The 21,132-nt window shown below is 40.5% G+C and overlaps 1 protein-coding gene across 1 annotated transcript in view; it reads left to right on the top strand.

Moving 5' to 3' along the window:
- The window catches only part of TRPC5 (transient receptor potential cation channel subfamily C member 5), a 322,611-nt gene that overhangs the window by 116,465 nt on the left and 185,014 nt on the right, over window positions 1-21,132 (top strand). Inside the window, exon 2 of the mRNA XM_054471093.1 lies at window positions 15,438-15,836. Coding sequence (XP_054327068.1) covers window positions 15,459-15,836 — 378 coding nt within the window. The 5' untranslated portion in view covers window positions 15,438-15,458. The remainder of the gene's footprint in view (window positions 1-15,437; window positions 15,837-21,132) is intronic.

The following is a 21,132-nucleotide window of genomic DNA, read 5'->3' as shown; positions in this document are numbered from 1 at the left end:
TGCATACATGTGCCATGTTGGTGTGCTGCACCCATTAACTCGTCATTTAGCATTAGGTATATCTCCAAATGCTATCCCTCCCCACTCCCCCAACCAAACAACAGTCCCCAGAGTGTGATGTTCCGCTTCCTGTGTCCATGTGTTCTCATGGTTCAATTCCCACCTATGAGTGAGAACATGCGGTGTTTGGTTTTTTGTCCCTGTGATAGTTTGCTGAGAATGATGGTTTCCAGTTTCATCCATGTCCTGACAAAGGACATGAACTCATCATTTTTTATGGCTGCATAGTATTCCATGGTGTATATGTGCCACATTTTCTTAATCCAGTCTATCGCTGTTGGACATTTGGGTTGGTTCCAAGTATTTGCTATTGTGAATAGTGCCACAATAAACATACGTGTGCATGTGTCTTTATAGCAGCATGATTTATAATCCTTTGGGTATACACCCAGTAATGGGATGGCTGGGTCAAATTGTATTTCTAGTTCTAGATCCCTGAGGAATCGCCACACCGATTTCCACAATGGTTGAACTAGTTTACAGTCCCACCAATAGTGTAAAAGTGTTCCTATTTCTCCACATCCTCTCCAGCACCTGTTATTTCCTGACTTTTTAATGATTGCCATTCTAACTGGTGTGAGATGGTATCTCATTGTGGTTTTGATTTGCATTTCTCTGATGGCCAGTGATGATGAGCATTTTTTCATGTGTTTTTTGGCTGCATAAGTGTCTTCTTTTGAGAAGTGTCTGTTCATATCCTTCACCCACTTTTTGATGGGGTTGTTTGTCTTTTTCTTGTAAATTTGTTTGAGTTCATTGTAGATTCTGGATATTAGCCCTTTGTCAGAGGAGTAGGTTGCAAAAATTTTCTCCCATTGTGTAGGTTGCCTGTTCACTCTGATGGTAGTTTCTTTTGCTGTGCAGAAGCTCTTTAGTTTAATTAGATCCCATTTGTCAATTTTGGCTTTTGTTGCCATTGCTTTTGGTGTTTCAGACATGAAGTCCTTGCCCATGCCTATGTCCTGAATGGTAATGCCTAGGTTTTTTTCTAGGGTTTTTATGGTTTTAGGTCTAACATTTAAGTCTTTAATCCATCTTGAATTAATTTTTGTATAAGGTGTAAGGAAAGGATCCAGTTTCAGCTTTCTACATATGGCTAGCCAGTTTTCCCAGCACCATTTATTAAATAGGGAATCCTTTCCCCATTGCTTGTTTTTCTCAGGTTTGTCAAAGATCAGATGGTTGTAGATATGCGGCATTATTTCTGAGGGCTCTGTTCTGTTCCATTGATCTATATCTCTGTTTTGGTACCAGTACCATGCTGCTTTGGTTACTGTAGCCTTGTAGTATAGTTTGAAGTCAGGTAGCATGATGCATCCAGCTTTGTTCTTTTGGCTTAGGATTGACTTGGCGATGCAGGCTCTTTTTCAGTCCATATGAACTTTAAAGTAGTTTTTTCTAATTCTGTGAAGAAAGTCATTGGTAGCTCGATGGGGATGGCATTGAATCTATAAATTACCTTGGGCAGTATGGCCATTTTCACGATATTGATTCTTCCTACCCATGAGCATGGAATGTTCTTCCATTTGTTTGTATCCTCTTTTATTTCATCCTAGGTATTTTATTCTCTTTGAAGCAATTGTGAATGGGAGTTCACTCATGATTTGGCTCTCTGTCTGTTATTGGTGTATAAGAATGCTTGTGATTTTTGCACATTGATTTTGTATCCTGAGACTTTCCTGAAGTTGCTTATCAGCTTAAGGAGATTTTGGGTTGACATGATGGGGTTTTCTAGATATACAATCATGTCATCTGCAAACAGGGACAATTTGACTTCCTCTTTTCCTAATTGAATGCCCTTTATTCCCTTCTCCTGCCTGATTACCCTGGCCAGAACTTCCAACACTATGTTGAATAGGAGTGGTGAGAGAGGGCATCCCTGTCTTGTGCCAGTTTTCAAAGGGAATGCTTCCAGTTTTTTTTCATTCAGTGTGATATTGGCTGTGGGTTTGTCATAGATAGCTCTTATTATTTTGAGATACGTCCCATCAATACCTAATTTATTGAGAGTTTTTAGCATAAAGGTTGTTGAATTTTGTCAAAGGCCTTTTCTGCATCTATTGAGATAATCATGTGGTTTTTGTCTTTAGTTCTGTTTATATGCTGGATTACATTTATTGATTTGCATATGTTGAACCAGCCTTGCATCCCAGGGATGAAGCCCACTTGATCATGGTGGGTAAGCTTTTTGATGTGTTGCTGGATTTGGTTTGCCAGCATTTTATTGAGGATTTTTGCATCAATGTTCATCAAGGATATTGGTCTAAAATTCTCTTTTTTTGTTGTGTCTCTGCCAGGCTTTGGTATCAGGATGATGCTGGCCTCATAAAATGAGTTAGGGAGGATTCCCTCTTTTTCTATTGATTGGAATAGTTTCAGAAGGAATGGTACCAGCTCCTCCTTGTACCTCTGGTAGAATTCGGCTGTGAATCCATCTGGTCCTGGACTTTTTTTGGTTGGTAAGCTATTGATTATTGCCACAATTTCAGAGCCTGTTATTGGTCTATTCAGAGATTCAACGTCTTCCTGGTTTAGTCTTGGGAGGGTGTATGTGTCGAGGAATTTATCCATTTCTTCTAGATTTTCTAGTTTATTTGCATAGAGGTGTTTGTAGTATTCTCTGATGGTAGTTTGTATTTCTGTGGTATCAGTGGTGATATCCCCTTTATCATTTTTTATTGCGTCTATTTGATTCTTCTCTCTTTTCTTCTTTATTAGTCTTGCTAGCGGTCTATCAATTTTGTTGATCTTTTCAAAACATCAGCTCCTTGATTCATTAATTTTTTGAAGGGTTTTTTGTGTCTCTATTTCCTTCAGTTCTGCTCTAATTTTAGTTATTTCTTGCCTTCTGCTAGCTTTTGAATGTGTTTGCTCTTGCTTTTCTAGTTCTTTTAATTGTGATGTTAGGGTGTCCATTTTGGATCTTTCCTGCTTTCTCTTGTGGGCATTTAGTGCTATAAATTTCCCTCTACACACTGCTTTGAATGTGTCCCAGAGATTCTGGTATGTTGTGTCTTTGTTCTTGTTGGTTTCAAAGAACATCTTTATTTCTGACTTCATTTCGTTATGTACCCAGTAGTCATTCAGGAGCAGGTTGTTCAGTTTCCATGTAGTTGAGCGGTTTTGAGTGAGTTTCTTAATCCTGAGTTCTAGTTTGATTGCACTGTGGTCTGAGAGACAGTTTGTTTTAATTTCTGTTCTTTTACATTTGCTGAGGAGTGCTTTAGGCGTTCTCTTTATTTCCTGAATCTGAATGTTGGCCTGCCTTGCTAGATTGGGGAAGTTCTCCTGGATAATATCCTGCAGAGTGTTTTCCAACTTGGTTCCATTCTCCCCGTCACTTTCAGGTACACCAATCAGACGTAGATTTGGTCTTTTCACATAGTCCCATATTTCTTGGAGGCTTTGTTCGTTTCTTTTTATTCTTTTTTCTCTAACCTTCCCTTCTCGCTTCATTTCATTCATTTCATCTTCCATCACTGATACCCTTTCTTCCAGTTGATCGCATCAGCTCCTGAGGCTTCTGCATTCTTCACGTAGTTCTCGAGCCTTGGCTTTGAGCTCCATCAGCTCCTTTAAGGACTTCTCTGCATTGGTTATTCTAGGTATCCATTCATCTAATTTTTTTTCAAAGTTTTTAACTTCTTTGCCATTGGTTTGAATTTCCTTCTGTAGCTCGGAGTAGTTTGATCGTCTGAAGCCTTCTTCTCTCAACTCCTCAAAGTCATTCTCCATCCAGCTTTGTTCCATTGCTGGTGAGGAGCTGCGTTCCTTTGGAGGAGGAGAGGTGCTCTGGTTTTTAGAGTTTCCAGTTTTTCTGCTCTGTTTTTTCCCCATCTTTGTGGTTTTATCTGCTTTTGGTCTTTGATGATGGTGACGTACAGATGGGTTTTTGGTGTGGATGTCCTTTCTGTTCGTTAGTTTTCCTTCTAACAGACAGGACCCTCAGCTGCAGGTCTGTTGGAGTTTGCTAGAGGTCCACTCTAGACCCTATTTGCCTGGGTATCAGCAGCAGCGGCTGCAGAACAGCGGTGGCTGTAGAACAGTGGTGGCTGTAGAACAGCGGATATTGGTGAACCGCAAATGCTGCTGCCTGATCGTTCCTCTGGAAGTTTTGTCTCAGAGGAGTACCCGGCCGTGTGAGGTGTCAGTCTCCCCCTTCTGGGGGGTGCCTCCCAGTTAGGCTGCTCAGTGGTCAGTGACCCACTTGAGGAGGCAGTCTGCCCGTTCTCAGATCTCCAGCTGTGTGCTGGGAGAACCACTACTCTCTTCAAAGCTGTCAGACAGGGACATTTAAGTCTGCAGAGGTTACTGCTGTCTTTTTGTTTGTCTGTGCCCTGCCCCCCGAGATGGAGCCTACAGAGGCATGAAGGCCTCCTTGAGCTTTGGTGGGCTCCACCCAGTTTGAGCTTCCCGGCTGCTTTGTTTACCTAATCAAGCCTGGGCAATGGCAGGTGCCCCTCCCCCAGCCTCGCTGCTGCCTTGCAGTTTGATCTCAGACTGCTGTGCTAGCAATCAGCGAGACTACGTGGGCTAGGACCCTCCGAGCCAGGTGCGGGATATAATTTCCTGGTGTGCCGTTTTTTAAGCCCGTTGGAAAAATGCAGTATTAGGGTGAGAGTCACCCAATTTTCCAGGTGCCCTCTGTCACCCCTTTCTTTGACTAGGAAAGGGAACTCCCTGACCCCTTGCGCTGCCTGAGTGAGGCAATGCCTCGCCCTGCTTTGGCTCGCGCACAGTGCGCTGCACCCACTGTCCTGCACCCACTGTCTGGCACTCCCTAGTGAGATGAACCCGGTACCTCAGATGGAAATGCAGAAATCAGCCGTCTTCTGCATCACTCACGCTGGGAGCTGTAGACCCGAGCTGTTCCTATTTGGCCATCTTGGCTCCACCCCCGGCAATTTCTTAAAACAAGACAACGATTAAGTTTGCCACATTGATTGACTCTTCCTTTCATAAAAGATTTCCCTGTAGCATGCAGTGCTGTTTGATAGCATTTTACCTGCAGTAAAACTTCTTTCAGTTTTGGAATCAATCCTCTCAAACCCTGCCACTGTTTTATCAGCTAAGTTTATGTAATATGCTAAATCTTTTATTGTCATTTCAACAATGTTTCACAGCTTCTTCACCAGGAATATATTCCATCTCAAGAAACCACTTTCTTTGCTCATCCATTAGAAGCAACTCTTCATGCATTAAAGTTTTATGAGATTGCAGCAATTCAGTCACATCTTCAGGCTCCACTTCGAATTCTAGTTCTCTTGTAGTTTTACCACATCTGCAGGCCATCATTTGAAGGGTTCCTCAATCTTTCTTTCTCACAAGATGGAAGTATCATCTATTGGAACATCTTAAATGTACTTCATTCATGACATATTATTCATCTATTACAGAATCAGAGAATCTTAAGACTGTATGAGAGGGGAAGGGACTTTGGATCATAAATCATACATTGTACATGAAGAAACTAAGGTTCACCTCTGTTTCCTGGGATTTCTTTTTTTAATTTTATTTAGATTTGGGGATACATGTGCTTGTTTGTTACGTGGGTACTGGTGGGGAATGGGCTTCTAGTGTACCCATTATCCAAATAGTGAACACTACCTGATAGATATTTTTTCAACCCTCAGTCCCCTTCTATCATCCCCATTTCTGGAGTTCCCAGTGTCTATTATTTCCATCTTTATGTTCATGTGTGTCCACTGTTTAGTTCCGAATTAGAAAGGAGAACATGTGGTATTGGTTTTCTGTTTCTGAGTTAGTTCACTTAGGATAATGGCCTCCAGCTCCCTCCATGTTGCTGCAAAGGACATGATTTCTTTCTTTTTATGGCTACATACTATTCCACATTTTTTTAAATCCAGTCAACTGTTGATTGTTTCCTGGGATTTCTGATATGTTTTCATTCCCCTTAGAAAGCCACTGCTGTTAAATTAATAAAATAATTTAGGAAGAAGTTCAGCAGTATGTATTGAGAGCTTTAAAAATGATGCCAGATTTTGGTCCAGTAATTTGACTTCTAGGAAGCTATACTGAGCAAATAACCCGGATATATGTGAAGATCTTTATGTAGCAGAAATATCTCTCTCAGCTTCATTTACAACAATATAGATCAATGAAAGAAACCTTAAATATTCCCAAGCTGGAGACTAGTTAAATACATTGTAGTATACCTGACATGACCAAATGAAATATTATGTAGCCATTTTAGTAGAGTATTTTAACACAGGATGGTAGAAAGCATACTACCTCAATCTCACCTGTCAGAGCTACGTCCCCACAAGAGAAATTGGTGGTGGGAAGGGCAGTATATGCAAAGAGTGTTATTACAGATAATTATGTATGAAAAATTCCTACACAATATTAAGTAAAGAAAACTCGGTAGAAAAATGTGTATTAAGGATGAGTTAATTTAAAAATGCATGGGGGAAGAAGACAGGAAAGATTTATTTTAAGCCATATAGTTTTATTTTGTGTATTCATGATTTGCTGGTTTAAGTAATTTTTTGCAATTTTTATTTTGAAATAATTTCAGAGACATAGAAAAATTACAAAAATAATAAAAAGAACTCCCATGTACCTTTCATCCAGATTCCCTAACTGTTACCATTTAAAAACAATTTTGTAGGCCAGGCACGGTGGCTGACGCCTGTAATCCCAGCACTTTGGGAGGCCAAGGCAGATAGATCACGAGATCAGGAGTTTGAGACCAGCCTTGCCAATATGGTGAAACCTCGTCTGCACTAAAAATACAAAACTTAGCCGGGCGTAGTAGTGCATGCCTGTAGTCCCAACTACTCCGGAGGTTGAGGCAGAAGAATCACTTGAACCTGGGAGATGGAGGTTGTAGTGAGCCGAGATCGCACCACTGCACTGGGCAATAGAGTAAGACTCCATCTCAATAATAATAATAATAATAATAATTAATTAATTAATTAAATAATAAAATAAAACAATTTTGTAAAGTAGTCCCTTTGTCCTATTTAAGGAAGTTTGGCCAATAAGCTCCTGTGTGAACATTGTCATATTACATTCCAAAGTAAAGGGGCAATGGAAATGGGACAGGCTCATTTCTGATGGCCTGTGGGATCTGGGATTAAAGCCAATCCAAGACTAGTAATAAAATGCAAGACTTTTAACGAATTATGCTGCTTATTATTTGCTGTTTCAGTGTCTTTCCATTCTGCTTTTACCTTGACTACTTCAAGGAATATCGTGCAGACAAAGTGATAATGAGTGTTGAGCAACAGATTTAAAATCCCCCATGCAGCTGAGTGACTTAAGGGAAACAAATATATAACTTTTTACTTATGTCTTCACCTCAGTGAAAATAAAACATATTGATTTAGTCCAGATGTCAGTGGTTATACAAACCTCCCCTGGACATTGGAGAGAAGGAAAAGAAAAAGCTTACAAAAATAAAAGCACACGTGTTTATAGCCATGAAAATATATTATGCAAATGAAAGTACTGACATTTTAACATAGACACTGCATTTTTAACCTTAAAATTGAAAGAGTCCCCTGTATTATAGTCCTTTTAGAGTCAGAAGAGAAATTTGGGTCATTTGGCACTATCCAATAAAACTTTCCACAATGATGAAAATGTTTTATGTCTATACTTTCCAGTACAGTAACCATGAGCCACATGTAGCTATTGAGTGCTTAAAATGTGGATGATGCAACTGAGGAATTGAATTTATTCCATTTTAATTTATTTAAATTTAAATAGCCACATGTGGCTAGTGGCTACTGTACTAGAAAGCATGCTAGACTACCATCCTAAGTAGAAATTTCTTTTCCAGTTCCCCTGATCTCTTTGCATTCTCCCTTGTTATCATATCAATTCCTAACAGCTCCAGTTACCACTTATAATATGATACATCATCCTGGCTGCATGTTAGATTCACCTGGGGGGCTATTTTAAAATGTCGTTGTGGAGAGGAGGGGTGACCTAAGCATGGATATTTGTAAAAGGGTATTTAATATGTAGCCAGGATTGAGAACCTTTGATCAATATGTGATGATTCCCAATTTTATATTACTAGCTCTCAATGATAAGCTTCAGATGCTGACTGGATCTCTCCTCCTGATGTCTCCCACCCCAAAGAAAACCTCAAACACCAACGTATCCAAATGTGACATGATTATGTCCCATTGCCCTCACCCAAATCCTTTGAATTGTAACTACTGGACTTGCTTCTGCCATTTTCCATTTGTTTTCTATACGTCATATATTTTTTGTTCTTCAATTCCTTCATTAATACCTTCTTTTGTGTTTGACTTTTTGTAGTGTATCATTTTTATTCACTTCTCATTTCCTATTCTAGCTATTTCTTAGTTATTTTCTTAGTGGCTACCATGGAGATTAAAATTAACATCTTAAATATATAGCAAACTGGCTTGAATTAATAACATAGCTTAAATAGTATAAATAACTCTGTTCCTATGCAGCTCTCTTTTCCTTTATGTTGTTATTGTCGCAATTTTTTATATCATACATGTCCACTAACATAGATGCATAATTTTGGTTTCATGCATTTGTCTTCTAAATCATATAGAAAAAAATAGAGCTTACAAACCAAAAGTACAATAATACTGGCTTTTAAATTTAGCTATGTAGTTACATTTATCAGTGTTCTTTATTTCTTCATATGGCTTCAAATTGCAATCCAATCTCAAGGACTCCCTTTAGCATCTATTGTTGGACAGATCAGTAAACAACAAACTTCCTCAGCTTTTGTCTAAGAATGTCTTACTTTTGCCTTCATTTTAGAAGAATCATTTACAGGATATAGAACACTTGATTGAAGATATTTTATTTCTTTTAGCACTTATCATCTACTGAATTTGGATCTCTGTATGTTGTTTTTGAAGAGAAATTGGATGTTAATTTTATTGAGCATCCCTTGCATGTGACGAGTCACTTCCCTCACTGATTTCAAGATTCTCTGTCTTTGGCTTTTGACAATTTGATTGTAGTATGTATCAGTGGGAATTTCTTTCAGTTTTTCCTGCTTGGAGGTCTTTGAATTTCTCGGATTTGTAGATTCACAAAAGGCAATTACTTTTGCACCAACCTATAACTTAGCCTTAAACTAATTAAGACTCAATCCTTGAGGTGAAGGAGGGGCTTCTTGCCCGAGCCCATGACTGCGTGGGGATGTGGTTAATCTCACAAACAAAAGCAGGGCTCTGCCAACAGAGCATTCTCCCATCTCTATCCCCACCATTCTTTCATTTAATAATTCAATACATATTTATTGGGAGCTTACTATGTGCCAGATACTGGGAATAAAATAGTGAACATGACTGATGAGGTTCTGGCTATTATGGAGTTTACATTTGGGTTGGGAGAGCCAAATGTTAAAATAGTGAACAAATAAAAATGTAGTCAATTCAAATAATTATAAGTTCTTGAAGAACTTACCTTGAAAAAAATGTAGATGGAAATCAAGCTAGGATAGTGAGATGCAGAATGACATGTGTGGGGCTTGAAAGCGTGGTCTTGAAAGGCTTCACTGAAGAGAGGACATTTATTCTGAAACTATACAATAGGAAGGAAACTGTGCAGCTTTATGGAAGAGGACTAAAGTGTAAGGACCCCTACGTGATCACATGCTTGACAGGTTTAAAGAACAGATAGAAGGCTAGTGTGTTCTTAAATACCATTGTGTTTTATATACCCACGTCTGAGCACATGCTGTATCTACAATCTAGAATGACATCCCTAGATCGTTGCTGTGTAGGAAACTCTTACCAACCCTTCAAGACACAGCTCAAATATTACTTCCTCTGTGATGCCTTCCCTTATCTCTAACACTTAAAGTTGAACACTTCCTTCTTTGTATCCATACTATCAATTAGAATCTCTATCACCCTGCACTATGTTTAACTTATTTATATTTTTGTCTCCCCCTCTGGACTTGGAGTTGCTTGATGGCAAGGGCAATGTCATTTATATATGCATATTTGTGTTCCCTACTACCAAGTGCTCTGGGCGTGACAAATAGTAGATGCACAGCAAGTACTTACTGAACTGAAACACTGAATATCTACTATTGCTGGCACTCTCATAGATTTTGTGGAGCATACAAAAGAATCTGCCTTCATTGAAGTAATCAGGAATGTAGACTCTGGTGCCAGAAGCTTGACTCCAATCCCATTCCCACCACTTACCAGCTGCGTGAGCTTAAAAAATTACTTAACCTCTCTGTGCTTCAGGTTCCTTATCTGTAAGGTGGGAGATAACAGTGGTAACTGTCTAAAAGTGAGTATTAGTTTAAATAATGTATATGAAACATTTAGCACACACAGTACCCGGCACAGAATAAGTGTTGAGTCTTACCTTACTTATAAATTAAGGAAATAATTAGATTGACAAGATTTATACACATGAAAAACAAAATACTGCAAATATATTACTATACAGAACTGTTTAAAGTGCCTCCTGAACCAAGATGTTGCAGCACTATGACCTCAACAAAGCATTGCTGAATGAACGAATGAATGAATGGACTAAAAAAAAAAAGCCATAGTACAATCTGTGCTGATCTGACCATTTCTAGAGCACTGTGTTCACTTCTGAACATTACATTTTAAGAGAAACAAAGTACTTTATAACTAGAAGCAGACCAGTAGGATGCTCCAAAATCTGGAAAGTATCTAATAAGAATGATTGAAGAAACTGAGAATGGTTAGGTAGAGGAATACATTACTGCTGACATTAAACATTTGAAAGTTGTCATGTGTAATAAAGGGGAGCTTTGCTTGATGCTGCTCTAGAGAGCAGAACTTGGGCCAGGAGATAAAAGTTATAGGCAGGTGATTTCAGCTGAACATAGGAGAGTATTTGCTGAAAGTCGGTGTTCACCATGCAGGTGAGGAAGTGGTGAGTTTTCCATCTGTGGAGGTGCTGATTAACCGAACAATCACTTAACAAGGATACTGTCAAGGGGACTTTTTCATTGGGCTGGGGGTTATTCTAGATGGACTTTGGAGTTCTTTACAGGAGGTTCAAGATCTGGACCTTTCGGGGAAAGAATAGTGTCACTACATTAAAATTAGTTCTCAAAGTGATAATCTCGTAGAAGCCAAAATGCTCTCAAAATCAACAACCCCATAACTTTCCCATGACCAGCCCACCCCTGTGCTTTTATACAAGAAATTTCCACTATAGGCACTTTTTGGACGGCTCATTCAAGGTCCCTGTTCAAATATTATTTTTTTTCCTAGGAGAAGTATGGTTTTAAGCCACTCAGCCATTATCATCAGCTTCTATTATAGTGCCTGGTATATATTAAGAATTAGTTGTTCAATGTGTTACCAGTCATTCACACCTTAGATCATACAAATTTATCAGATTAAATTTACTTGCCTTAGAAAGGCCCTGAAGAGATAGACAACTGGACAGATAAGTTTGGAAAATTGTGAAAGGTCACAAGGGTTTTACCATTTAAGCTTCAGTCTCCATGACACACGGGGCAAGCCATGCACAGATACCACGACACTCTGAAGGTACTGATGCTTTCTTAGTTAGGTAGAAAGCCACCCTTTCCTCCTCACAGATGAAGTCTTATGCTGGGCAGAAATCTGGGCTGGGATTTGCCAAAGCCATTTTGTGTCCTGGCCTTCTGCCAAGTCCATCGATTTAGCTCTTTGAATCGCATCATTTAAGCCCACAAATGTCACAGATTCTATTAGACAAACTCCTCTGGCCAGCAGCAAAGAAAAGAGAGAACATGATAAGCCCTCTGAGGCAGCCTGTTAGACCATTCTTAATCTTTCATGGTTGGAGAACTACATTGCGAGTGGGGTTCACTGGCAGAATGGCATGAAATACTGGCAGGTTTTGTTTCTTTAGTTAAGAATATACCTCGAGGCTTAGCTTTGGTTAATGGCAGATGAGTGCATCTACCAAGTATAAAGGTAAAGGGTAATGGGGAAAAACCTTCCAAATAATACATTCTTAAAAGATACCAGAAACTCTGTCACTAGTTACTTATTCTCAGAATAATGGCAGAGTAGGCCTAACAGCAAGCATGCAGAGAAAGGATTGGCCTCTGAGCCTGGAGTGAGGCTGAGGCTAAAGCTATGAGTGAGGGTCAAGTGGCTGCAGCTGTGGGGATTGGAAAAGGGCAAAGAATTAGGCAAGTCATTAGACAGCTATATGAGTCTGCATGTCAACAGACAATGCAGGAAACCCATTTTTGCATTATTCTTTATTCATAGCATAGAGCTGGGCATAACTATTTAACAGAGATTTCCAAGGCTGGATACCAGACCTCTCCTTTACCCTCCATCACTTCACCCCCATTCTTTTAGCCAGACATTGCTTTAATTCCAAAGTCATAGCAATGTTCCTAATGAAGGAATTCATGTTGATATATTACTAGTTTTTAGCCATGTGATTTATTATTTCATCCAGGGGTAGTTTTGGCAATGTAGTCCCTTAAAGCAAGAGTGACTCTAATGGTAAAATCTCAGGCAAATGTTTGTAGATTTATTTTTTCTAAAGAGGAATATTATTGAGGCCCCTTACAACAGAGCCCACTGGAAAATTACATACACCAGACTAATTCCAAATGCAAGAGATGAAAATTAAAACTGGACTTTGAACTGACTATATATCATCCGATTATACTTGCCTCAAGTTACAAATTACCATGATTTTACTGTTTTCTCTCTTCACTACTTTAACCCATGCATCTGGCACATACTGAGAATTCAGTGAATGTTACTGCTTGTTGCCTTCATTATGATTACAATTAGAGGCAGTGGTAGTAATAGTGCCACTCCAGTACCTGGCACCATGCCTGAGCCATGTTAAGTATTCAAAACTAATGATTATTTTTATAACTTTATTGCCCCAGCTTCTGGCACAGTGCCTGGCACGTAATAGGGCACCGATTGAGTTAGTTTCCTTCATTCTCACCTTTCCCTGGGATACAATATTCTTCTGCTTCCCCCCACAACTGTGCCTTACTAAGGGGGTTGCAGATCTTCCTGTAGCAGTAATGCTTCCTATAGCAGTAACACCACCAGTGACACCATCTGAAAGGACATCTAGCCTTTTCTTCCATGGTAGCCTCTTAAATGGCAAATGGGCAGCAAGTGTTCAAGACCATTTTTCAGATGAGGATACCAAGATTATGAGCTATTGCTTTGGAATGTTAGCTCACCTCTAATCCTTATATCCTATTAAGCTGAAAAAATAAGACCCCTTGCGTTCCCCCCCAACCCATCACCCAGTTAGGCCGTAACTGATCTCATCTTTCTTGTTGCACTCGGCAGTGCCTGAACTGCCCCCACACTTTCATGTTTAATTCATCCTCCAAGGATTAGCCTAAGAGCTACCATCTTTATGAAACTTTCTGTGAGGCCTCCAGCCCTCAATGAGCAGGGTTGTATTGTTTCCTATCCCCTAGCAGGGGCTAGCAGAGTGCTAGACACAATAGAGGCTCTCTGTGTGTTTGTATTGATTAAATAAATAGAAGCTAATTGGGTTGTTGGTCCTCACTTTAGGAGGTCACACTATCCCTTCTCTCCCCCACTCATTTTTGTTTACAAGGTAAAGGCAGGGAGGCAGTCTACAATTAGTATCATTAAAGTTTTGTGCTGTGTATTGGCAAATGCTTACTCCAAGTGCTGTTCATTTAGCCACTTTCACTACTTTCACTACTTTCACTTTACTTGCAAGTAGTGAAAGAATGTATCAGTGCTGCTTCAGCCAGTGAAACAGCACCCTCTTCTCTTGGGATTTAGATGTGGAGAGAGATTTGTCATTTGGGTCTTGAGGCAGTGAAACAGCACCCTCTTCTCTTGGGATTTAGATGTGGAGAGAGATTTGTCATTTGGGTCTTGAGGCAGTGAAACAGCACCCTGTTCTCTTGGGATTTAGATGTGGAGAGAAATTTGTCATTTGGGCCTGCTCAGGGCAAGAGTCAACACTCATCTTCAAATACTAACTTCCCAGAAGGTCACAAGCACATGAATTGCAAATACCATTTGATATAAGATACGCCTCCCCCTCTGCCAAAGCAGGAATGTCATTACCTGGAAGACTGAGGTAAATGTTGGTGGAAGCTTCATGTCTTTATCTTTTCTTACATCCAGAAGGTGAGAAAAGAGGCTCTTTAGCACATTTCCGTGTCCTTTAGCTGGCAAAACAGTTAAGTAATGAGACACTGGAATAGGTCCATCCTAACTCAGCCTCCAGAGCGGCCTGGAGGCCTCAGGGATGAGGAGAAAAGTAGAGCCAACACCTAATAGATCTGAGCCTCATTTTCTCCCTTGGAGAAGATAATCATTCCCATCTCACAGGGATGCTACAGGGAGTTAATGAGGAATGTGTATAAATTTTATCTGTCAACTATGAGGCAAGAGCTCTATACTGCGATTCATTCTATGTGATTGAAGACAAAGGCTGTCTTTTTACCTTTGTCTCCCAGAGACAGTTTAAACACATTGTAGGAGCTCAATAACTAGGTTTTTACTTTAAAACTAATTCTATTAAATATAACCTGGATTTAGGTATGATACAAATAAAACAGACCATTCACTTATCAGAATTTAATCAAACAGATTCTCAGATCTGTTAGCTTTTCATTTGAAATGCAGAGGAAAAAATCATGAGCAGGCACAGAGGGTACACGCTTATCTTTTGCTGTTGGCTTTGGCCTATTGGAGTCAGTACCCCTTCCCCCAGTGAGCAGCAGCAAGAAGCAGGGTTGCAGTTAGAACTGGAATAGGATTTCAATCCAGGATGTGCATCTGGGATAGTTACAAATGTAATCTTGAAAATTAGCATAGAACCAGAGACCTAGAGCCTGAAGGAAATTGGCCAAAGAAGATTTCCAACTTTGCATCACTAGTCAGAAGTGTTACCATGAGTATTTTCAGGCACCAGAAGAGAAGGAAGGTAGGAACTAGCTTATGCCATGTCCTAGGAGGTTTACCCTATGCCAGTTGCTTTGATAATGTATATCTTATTTAACTCTCACAATAGCTTTATGAGGTAGGAATTATTCTGTAGCACAGGACCTGGCACACAGCAAGCAGTCACTAAATGATAACTGCGAGTAATATTATTAAGATTGATAACCTTAGTATTAATAAATAAAGTACAGAGGGCTTGAGTAACTTACTCAAGGCCACAGAACTGGCAAGTCATAAAACCAGGATTTAAGCCCAGGTCTTCCTGACCCCAAAGCCTGGGCTTTTTCTGTTATACTTCTTTGTAAGAGGAAAAAAGATTGTGTCATTGAAGTAGTTTAGGATTTTCTAACCCCTTAGCAGGGCTGCCTCCATAACTGGCCACTTGAGACCTCCACGTATCTAAGGATATTTTTGGTCTTTCTCTGTTTCCTCACTCAGATTTCTAAATTGCTGTGAACCATGGCCCAACTGTACTACAAAAAGGTCAACCACTCACCGTACAGAGACCGCATCCCCCTGCAAATTGTGAGGGCTGAGACAGAGCTCTCTGCGGAGGAGAAGGCCTTCCTCAACGCTGTGGAGAAGGGGGACTATGCCACTGTGAAGCAGGCCCTTCAGGAGGCTGAGATCTACTATAATGTTAACATCAACTGCATGGACCCCCTGGGCCGGAGTGCCCTGCTCATTGCCATTGAGAACGAGAACCTGGAGATCATGGAGCTACTGCTGAACCACAGTGTGTATGTGGGTGATGCATTGCTCTATGCCATACGCAAGGAAGTGGTGGGCGCTGTGGAGCTTCTGCTCAGCTACAGGCGGCCCAGCGGAGAGAAGCAGGTAAGAGAAATTCCTATAGGCTGGGAAAGAGCCAGACACAACAGGGCACCAGGTCAGAAGCCCTGAAACTAGGGAAGGTTAGGTGGTCTGGAATTGAGATGCCCTATCTCAGAAATTGCACCAGTGATCTCAGGTAGCATCCTGGAGCTACCCTACGTGGCCCATGCTGAGTTTTACTGATTTACCTTTTCCTTATTAGTGTTTGCCCATATACATTCAGTACTCACTGAATGTACTTAGCAACCCAATGATGTGTTCTTTGTTTCCAGACTATTCAAGCCCCTTCTAACCTTCGTACACCCTGCTTTCTATCTTCCGTTTCCTCCTCTACTCAAAGGTTATATTCTAGAAAAGGAGGGACAAAATACAGACTTGGGCTTTCTACTTCTCATTAGCCTCTCTCTGAAGACAATACAGGAGGCCTTTAAACTTGAGTGCCATGGTGCAGGTGCTTATGGAATAAGGCCTCATATATTTTCCCAGTACCTATCAAGTGACTTCATTCCACTTCCAAATGTTTGGGGTTTTGCCTCTGTGATTCTCATATCCTCCAAGGCACCTAGGTTTGATACTCTGAAGTCATCTTTTATTTGTCTGGCTCCCTTGCCTGCATGTCCAATCCCCGAGTCCTGTGATTCCTTCCTTCCAAATATCTTTCATATACTTTCTCTCCTCTCTAGTTCATCTTTCACCAGTCTGGCTCTGGTTCTCAACATCTCTCTCTTAGATGAGTGGTTCCTAAAGTGCGGTCCCTTGACTAGCAGCATCAGCATTACCTGGGAACTTGTTAGAAACGCAAATTCTCAGGCCTCTGCCACAGCCCTATTGAATCAGAAACTCTGGGGTGGGGCCCCAACAAGCCCTCCAGAGGATTCTCATGTACAATCAAGTTTGAGAACTGCTGTCCTAGATTAATATAAAGCTCTTCTGACTGGTCTTGTCTCTAGCATGTTCCCCTCTCTCAAATCCTGAGCAATAATATCCCGAGAATAAGGCATTATTCTCCCTAAATAGCATTATTCTCCCTAAAATAGCATTATAAGCCTGTCATTCCCGTGCATCCTTTTGCAGCTTCCCTTCTGCTGTCTAAAGGTTCACTGAAAATGAACTTACAGTAGGCAGATTAATAGGACAAAATGGCATACAAAATGTATTAACATGCATATGGACATGGAAACCATACACAAAGTTTGAGGCTCAAAGAAAAGTCAGATGTTTGAGACATAAATACTCTCTTCATAGGGTAGAAATGTATGGACCTGGGAGGCAAACATTATTTTATAAATGATTATCTTTGGACTCTGGATGGTGCCAACAAGTTAAGGGAAAGTGAGGGGTGGAACTGCACAAGAACTAATGCTGTCTTTTTTTTCTTAAATTTCCATAGGTTATTGCAGAGCAGGTAGTGCTTGGTTACATGAGTAAGTTTTTTAGTGGTTATCTGTGAGATTTTGGTGCACCCATCACCATGAGCAGTATATACTGCAGCCTATTTGTAGTCTTTTATTCCTCTCCCCCTTCCCTTCCTTGTCCCCTGAGTCCCCAAAGTCCATTGTGTCATTCTTATGCCTTTGCATCCTTATAGCTTAGCTCCCACTTATGAGTGAGAACATACAATGTTTGTTTTTCCATTTCTGAATTACTTCACTTAGGAAAATGGTCTCCAATCTCATCCAGGTTGCTGCATATGCCATTAATTAATTCTTTTTTTTTGAGACAGAGTCTCACTCTGTCACCCAGGCTGGAGTGCAGTGGTGCGATCTCGGCTCACTGTAAGCTCCACCTCCTGGGTTGATGCCATTCTCCTGCCTCAGCCTCCCGAGTAGCTGGGACTACAGGCGCCTGCCACCATGCCTGGCTAATTTTTTTGTATTTTTAGTAGAGACAGGGTTTCACTGTGTTAGCCAGGATGTTCTTGATCTCCTGACCTCGTGATCCACCCACCTTGGCCTCCCAAAGTGCAGGGATTACAGGAGTGAGCCACTGTGCCCAGCCAACTCATTCCTTTTTATGGCTGAGTAGTATTCCATTGTATATATATATATACGCCACAGTTTCTTTATCCACTTGTTGATTGATGGGCATTTGGGTTGGTTCCATGTTTTTGCAATTGTGAATTGTTCAGCTGTAAATATGCGTGTGCAAGTATCTTTTTCATATAATGACTTCTTTTCCCCTGGGTAGATACCCAGTAGTGGGATTGCTGGATAAAATGATAGTTCTACTTGTAGTTCTTTAAGGAATCTCCAAACTGTTTTCCATAGTGGTTGTACTAGTTTACATTCCCACCAGCAGCATAGAAGTGTTCCCTGTTCACTGCATCCACGCCAACATCTACTATTTTTTTTTAATTTTTTGATTATGGCCATTCTAGCAGGAGTGAGGTGGTATCACTCTGTGGTTTTGATTTGCATTTCCCTGATCATCAGTGATGTTGAGCATTTTTTCATATGTTTGTTGGCCATTTGTGTATCTTCTTTTGAGAATTGTCTATTCATGTCCTTAGCCCACTTTTTGATGGGAGTGTTTTTGTTGTTGTTGATTTGCTTGAGATTTTCATTGTGGATTCTGGATATTAGTCCTTTGTCAGATGTATAGATTGTGAAGATTTTTTTCCCACTCTGTGGGTTGTTTGTTAACTCTGCTGCCTGTTCCTTTTGCTGTGCAAAAGCTCTTTAGTTTAATTAAGTTCCAGCAATTTATCTTTGTTTTTATTGCATTTGCTTTTGGGTTCTTGGTCATGAAATCCTTGCCTAAGCCAATATCTAGAAGGGTTTTTCCAATGTTATCTTCTAGAATTTTTATAGTTTCATGTCTTAGGTTTAAGTCCTTAATCCATCTTGAGTTGATTTTTGTATAAAGTGAGAGATGAGGACCCAGTTTCATTCTCCTACATGTGGCTAGCCAATTATCCCAGCACCATTTGTTGAAAAGGGTGTCCTTCCCCCACTTTATGTTTTCTTATTATGCAGATGAAGTCCCCTAGGTAATCTCTTGGAGCTGCCCTCAGACAAATACATGAAAACTCCGTTGGGTCACAGTGATGACTGCCCATCTCTTCTCCATGGTTGATCTTTCTTGGTTATTTGATTAGATTTCTAGGGAGGGAGTCTTAAGACAATTGCATTTCTTTTGGAAAGAAGCTTCTTTACTCAGATAAGGAAGTTACAGAGAGTCCCTCGGGGTATATCCTTAAAAAGGATCAGAGAGACAGGGAGGTGGACAAAGGTCAGAAAGAGAGCTCAGTTCTGAGGCTTATTTTTGAGGCCTTTCCACTTTTCTTTCTTTTTTCTTTTTTTTTTTTTTGGAGATGGAGTCTCACTCTGTCACCCAGGCTGGAGTGCAGTGGCGCAATCTCGGCTCACTGCAACCTCCGCCTCCCGGGTTCAAGCAATTCTCCTGCCTCAGCCTCCCGAGTAGCTGGGACTAGAGATGCACACCGCCACGCCTGGCTAATTTTTTGTATTTTAGTAGAGATGGGATTTCAACGTGTTGCCCAGGCTGGTCTCGAACTCCTGAGCTCAGGCAATCCGCCCACCTCAGCCTCCCAAAGTACTAGGATTACAGGCATGAGCCACTGCGCCCAGCGGCCTTTCCATTTTTCAAAGCACTCAGCATGCTTAAGTGCCATATTTTGGGGAATTATTTTCTGTACCCCAACACTTTCAATAACTGTAGTTATTAGAAAAGAAACCAATCCATGAAGCTTGTACCTCAATGCCCTCATGCAATGGTCTTTCCAGTCCTGTATTCCCCTAGCCCCTTCTAAACACCCCTCAAGTCAGACAGGTCTCTCTTCACTGTCTCTCTTCTTTAGGAACACAGAATTATGCACATAGTAGGGACAAAAAAATACTAAATCATCAAAATTGGAATACCTCAACACTTTCCAAAAAGTAGAAATAGTAGATAACAAAACCAAAATTGCAAATTTCTTAGAAATAGTAATAATGGAAACACTCAGCATCAAATCTAATGGTATATGCCCAAAGCTGAGTTTAAAGGAAATTCATAGCTTTCATATTTGCCTAATTAAACAAAAAAGAATGAAAATAAACTTAATTATAACTCACGGACTAAGAATTATAATAAATGGAGCAGAAAGCAAAGACACTATGTGATAATAAAAGTTCCTTGAGTAAAGGGCCTGAATCCCCCTCCACCATCAGCATTGAACAGAGTACTAAGAGAGTAGGACTTTCTCTCTCTTGTTCACTGCTGTATTACATCACTAGAAAAATTATTGGTACATCATCAACACTTCATAAATGTATATTTAATGAATGAGTAACATACAACCCACACTGTGCTAAGTATCTGACATGGCTTATCCCATTCAATCCTCTTAGCAACTCTATTAGATAGACAGTATTATTATCATCCCTATTTTACCATAAGAAAAATTGAGACCAGCTGCAGTGGCTCACGCCTGTAATCCCAGCACTTTGGGATTTGCCCGAGGTGGGCAGTTCACTTGAGCTCAGGAGTTCAAGACCAGCCTAGGAGAAACCCGGTCTCTACTAAAAACAGAAAAATTAGCTGGGTGTGGTAGTGCAGGCCTGTAATTCCAGCTACTCAGAAGGCTGAGACAGGAGAATCACTTGAACCCAGGAAGCGGAGGTTGCAGTGAGCCAAGATCGCACCACTATACTCCAGCCTGAGTGGCAGAGAGACACTCTGTCTCAAAATAAATAAATAAAAAAGAAAAATTGACTCACATGATGATTAGGTCAATTGTCCAAGATCCCAACTAGTCAATGTGAGAGCCAGCATTCAAACCCAGGCAGCTTAGCTCTTGAACACACTCTCTTAACCACTAAGCCACACTGCTTCTCTAGCAGTCTGAGTAAGTCAGGATTCCCAGCACAGAAGTTCTGAGACAAAGTAGATCAATGGAGGATATATCAGCCCTCTGGAAAGGAGGGGCCTGAAGGATTTGGATGACTAGCAAAGCAGAGAGGTGTGAATATATTCCTGACTTGACTCGGTCCACCTCACTATCTCCATTAAAACTGATATGTTTTATTCCCAATTTCCCCAGATCCCTGCCAAGTGCCTGGGTGATTTAATGTGCTATTCTATACTAAGGCTTACCCAGCTACACTGCTCCAGAATGACTTTGCCAGCCTCTGAGAATCTGCAGCCCATTGGCTTTTCCCTTCACTTGACACCAATCACATATCATTTTGTACTATTGGCTAGCCTTACTTGTGTAAATGTCTGATCTCTGTAATTAAATTGTTTCTCAAATGTGAGGCAAAAATCTAATGTTCAATGGTTTCCATGTTTCCCTCAT

This window comes from Pongo pygmaeus, chromosome X (genome assembly GCF_028885625.2).
Source record: "Pongo pygmaeus isolate AG05252 chromosome X, NHGRI_mPonPyg2-v2.0_pri, whole genome shotgun sequence".
Taxonomy (NCBI): Eukaryota; Metazoa; Chordata; class Mammalia; order Primates; family Hominidae; genus Pongo; species Pongo pygmaeus.
Note: the sequence above shows the minus strand (reverse complement) of the source record. Positions and strands in the feature narration are given on the sequence as shown.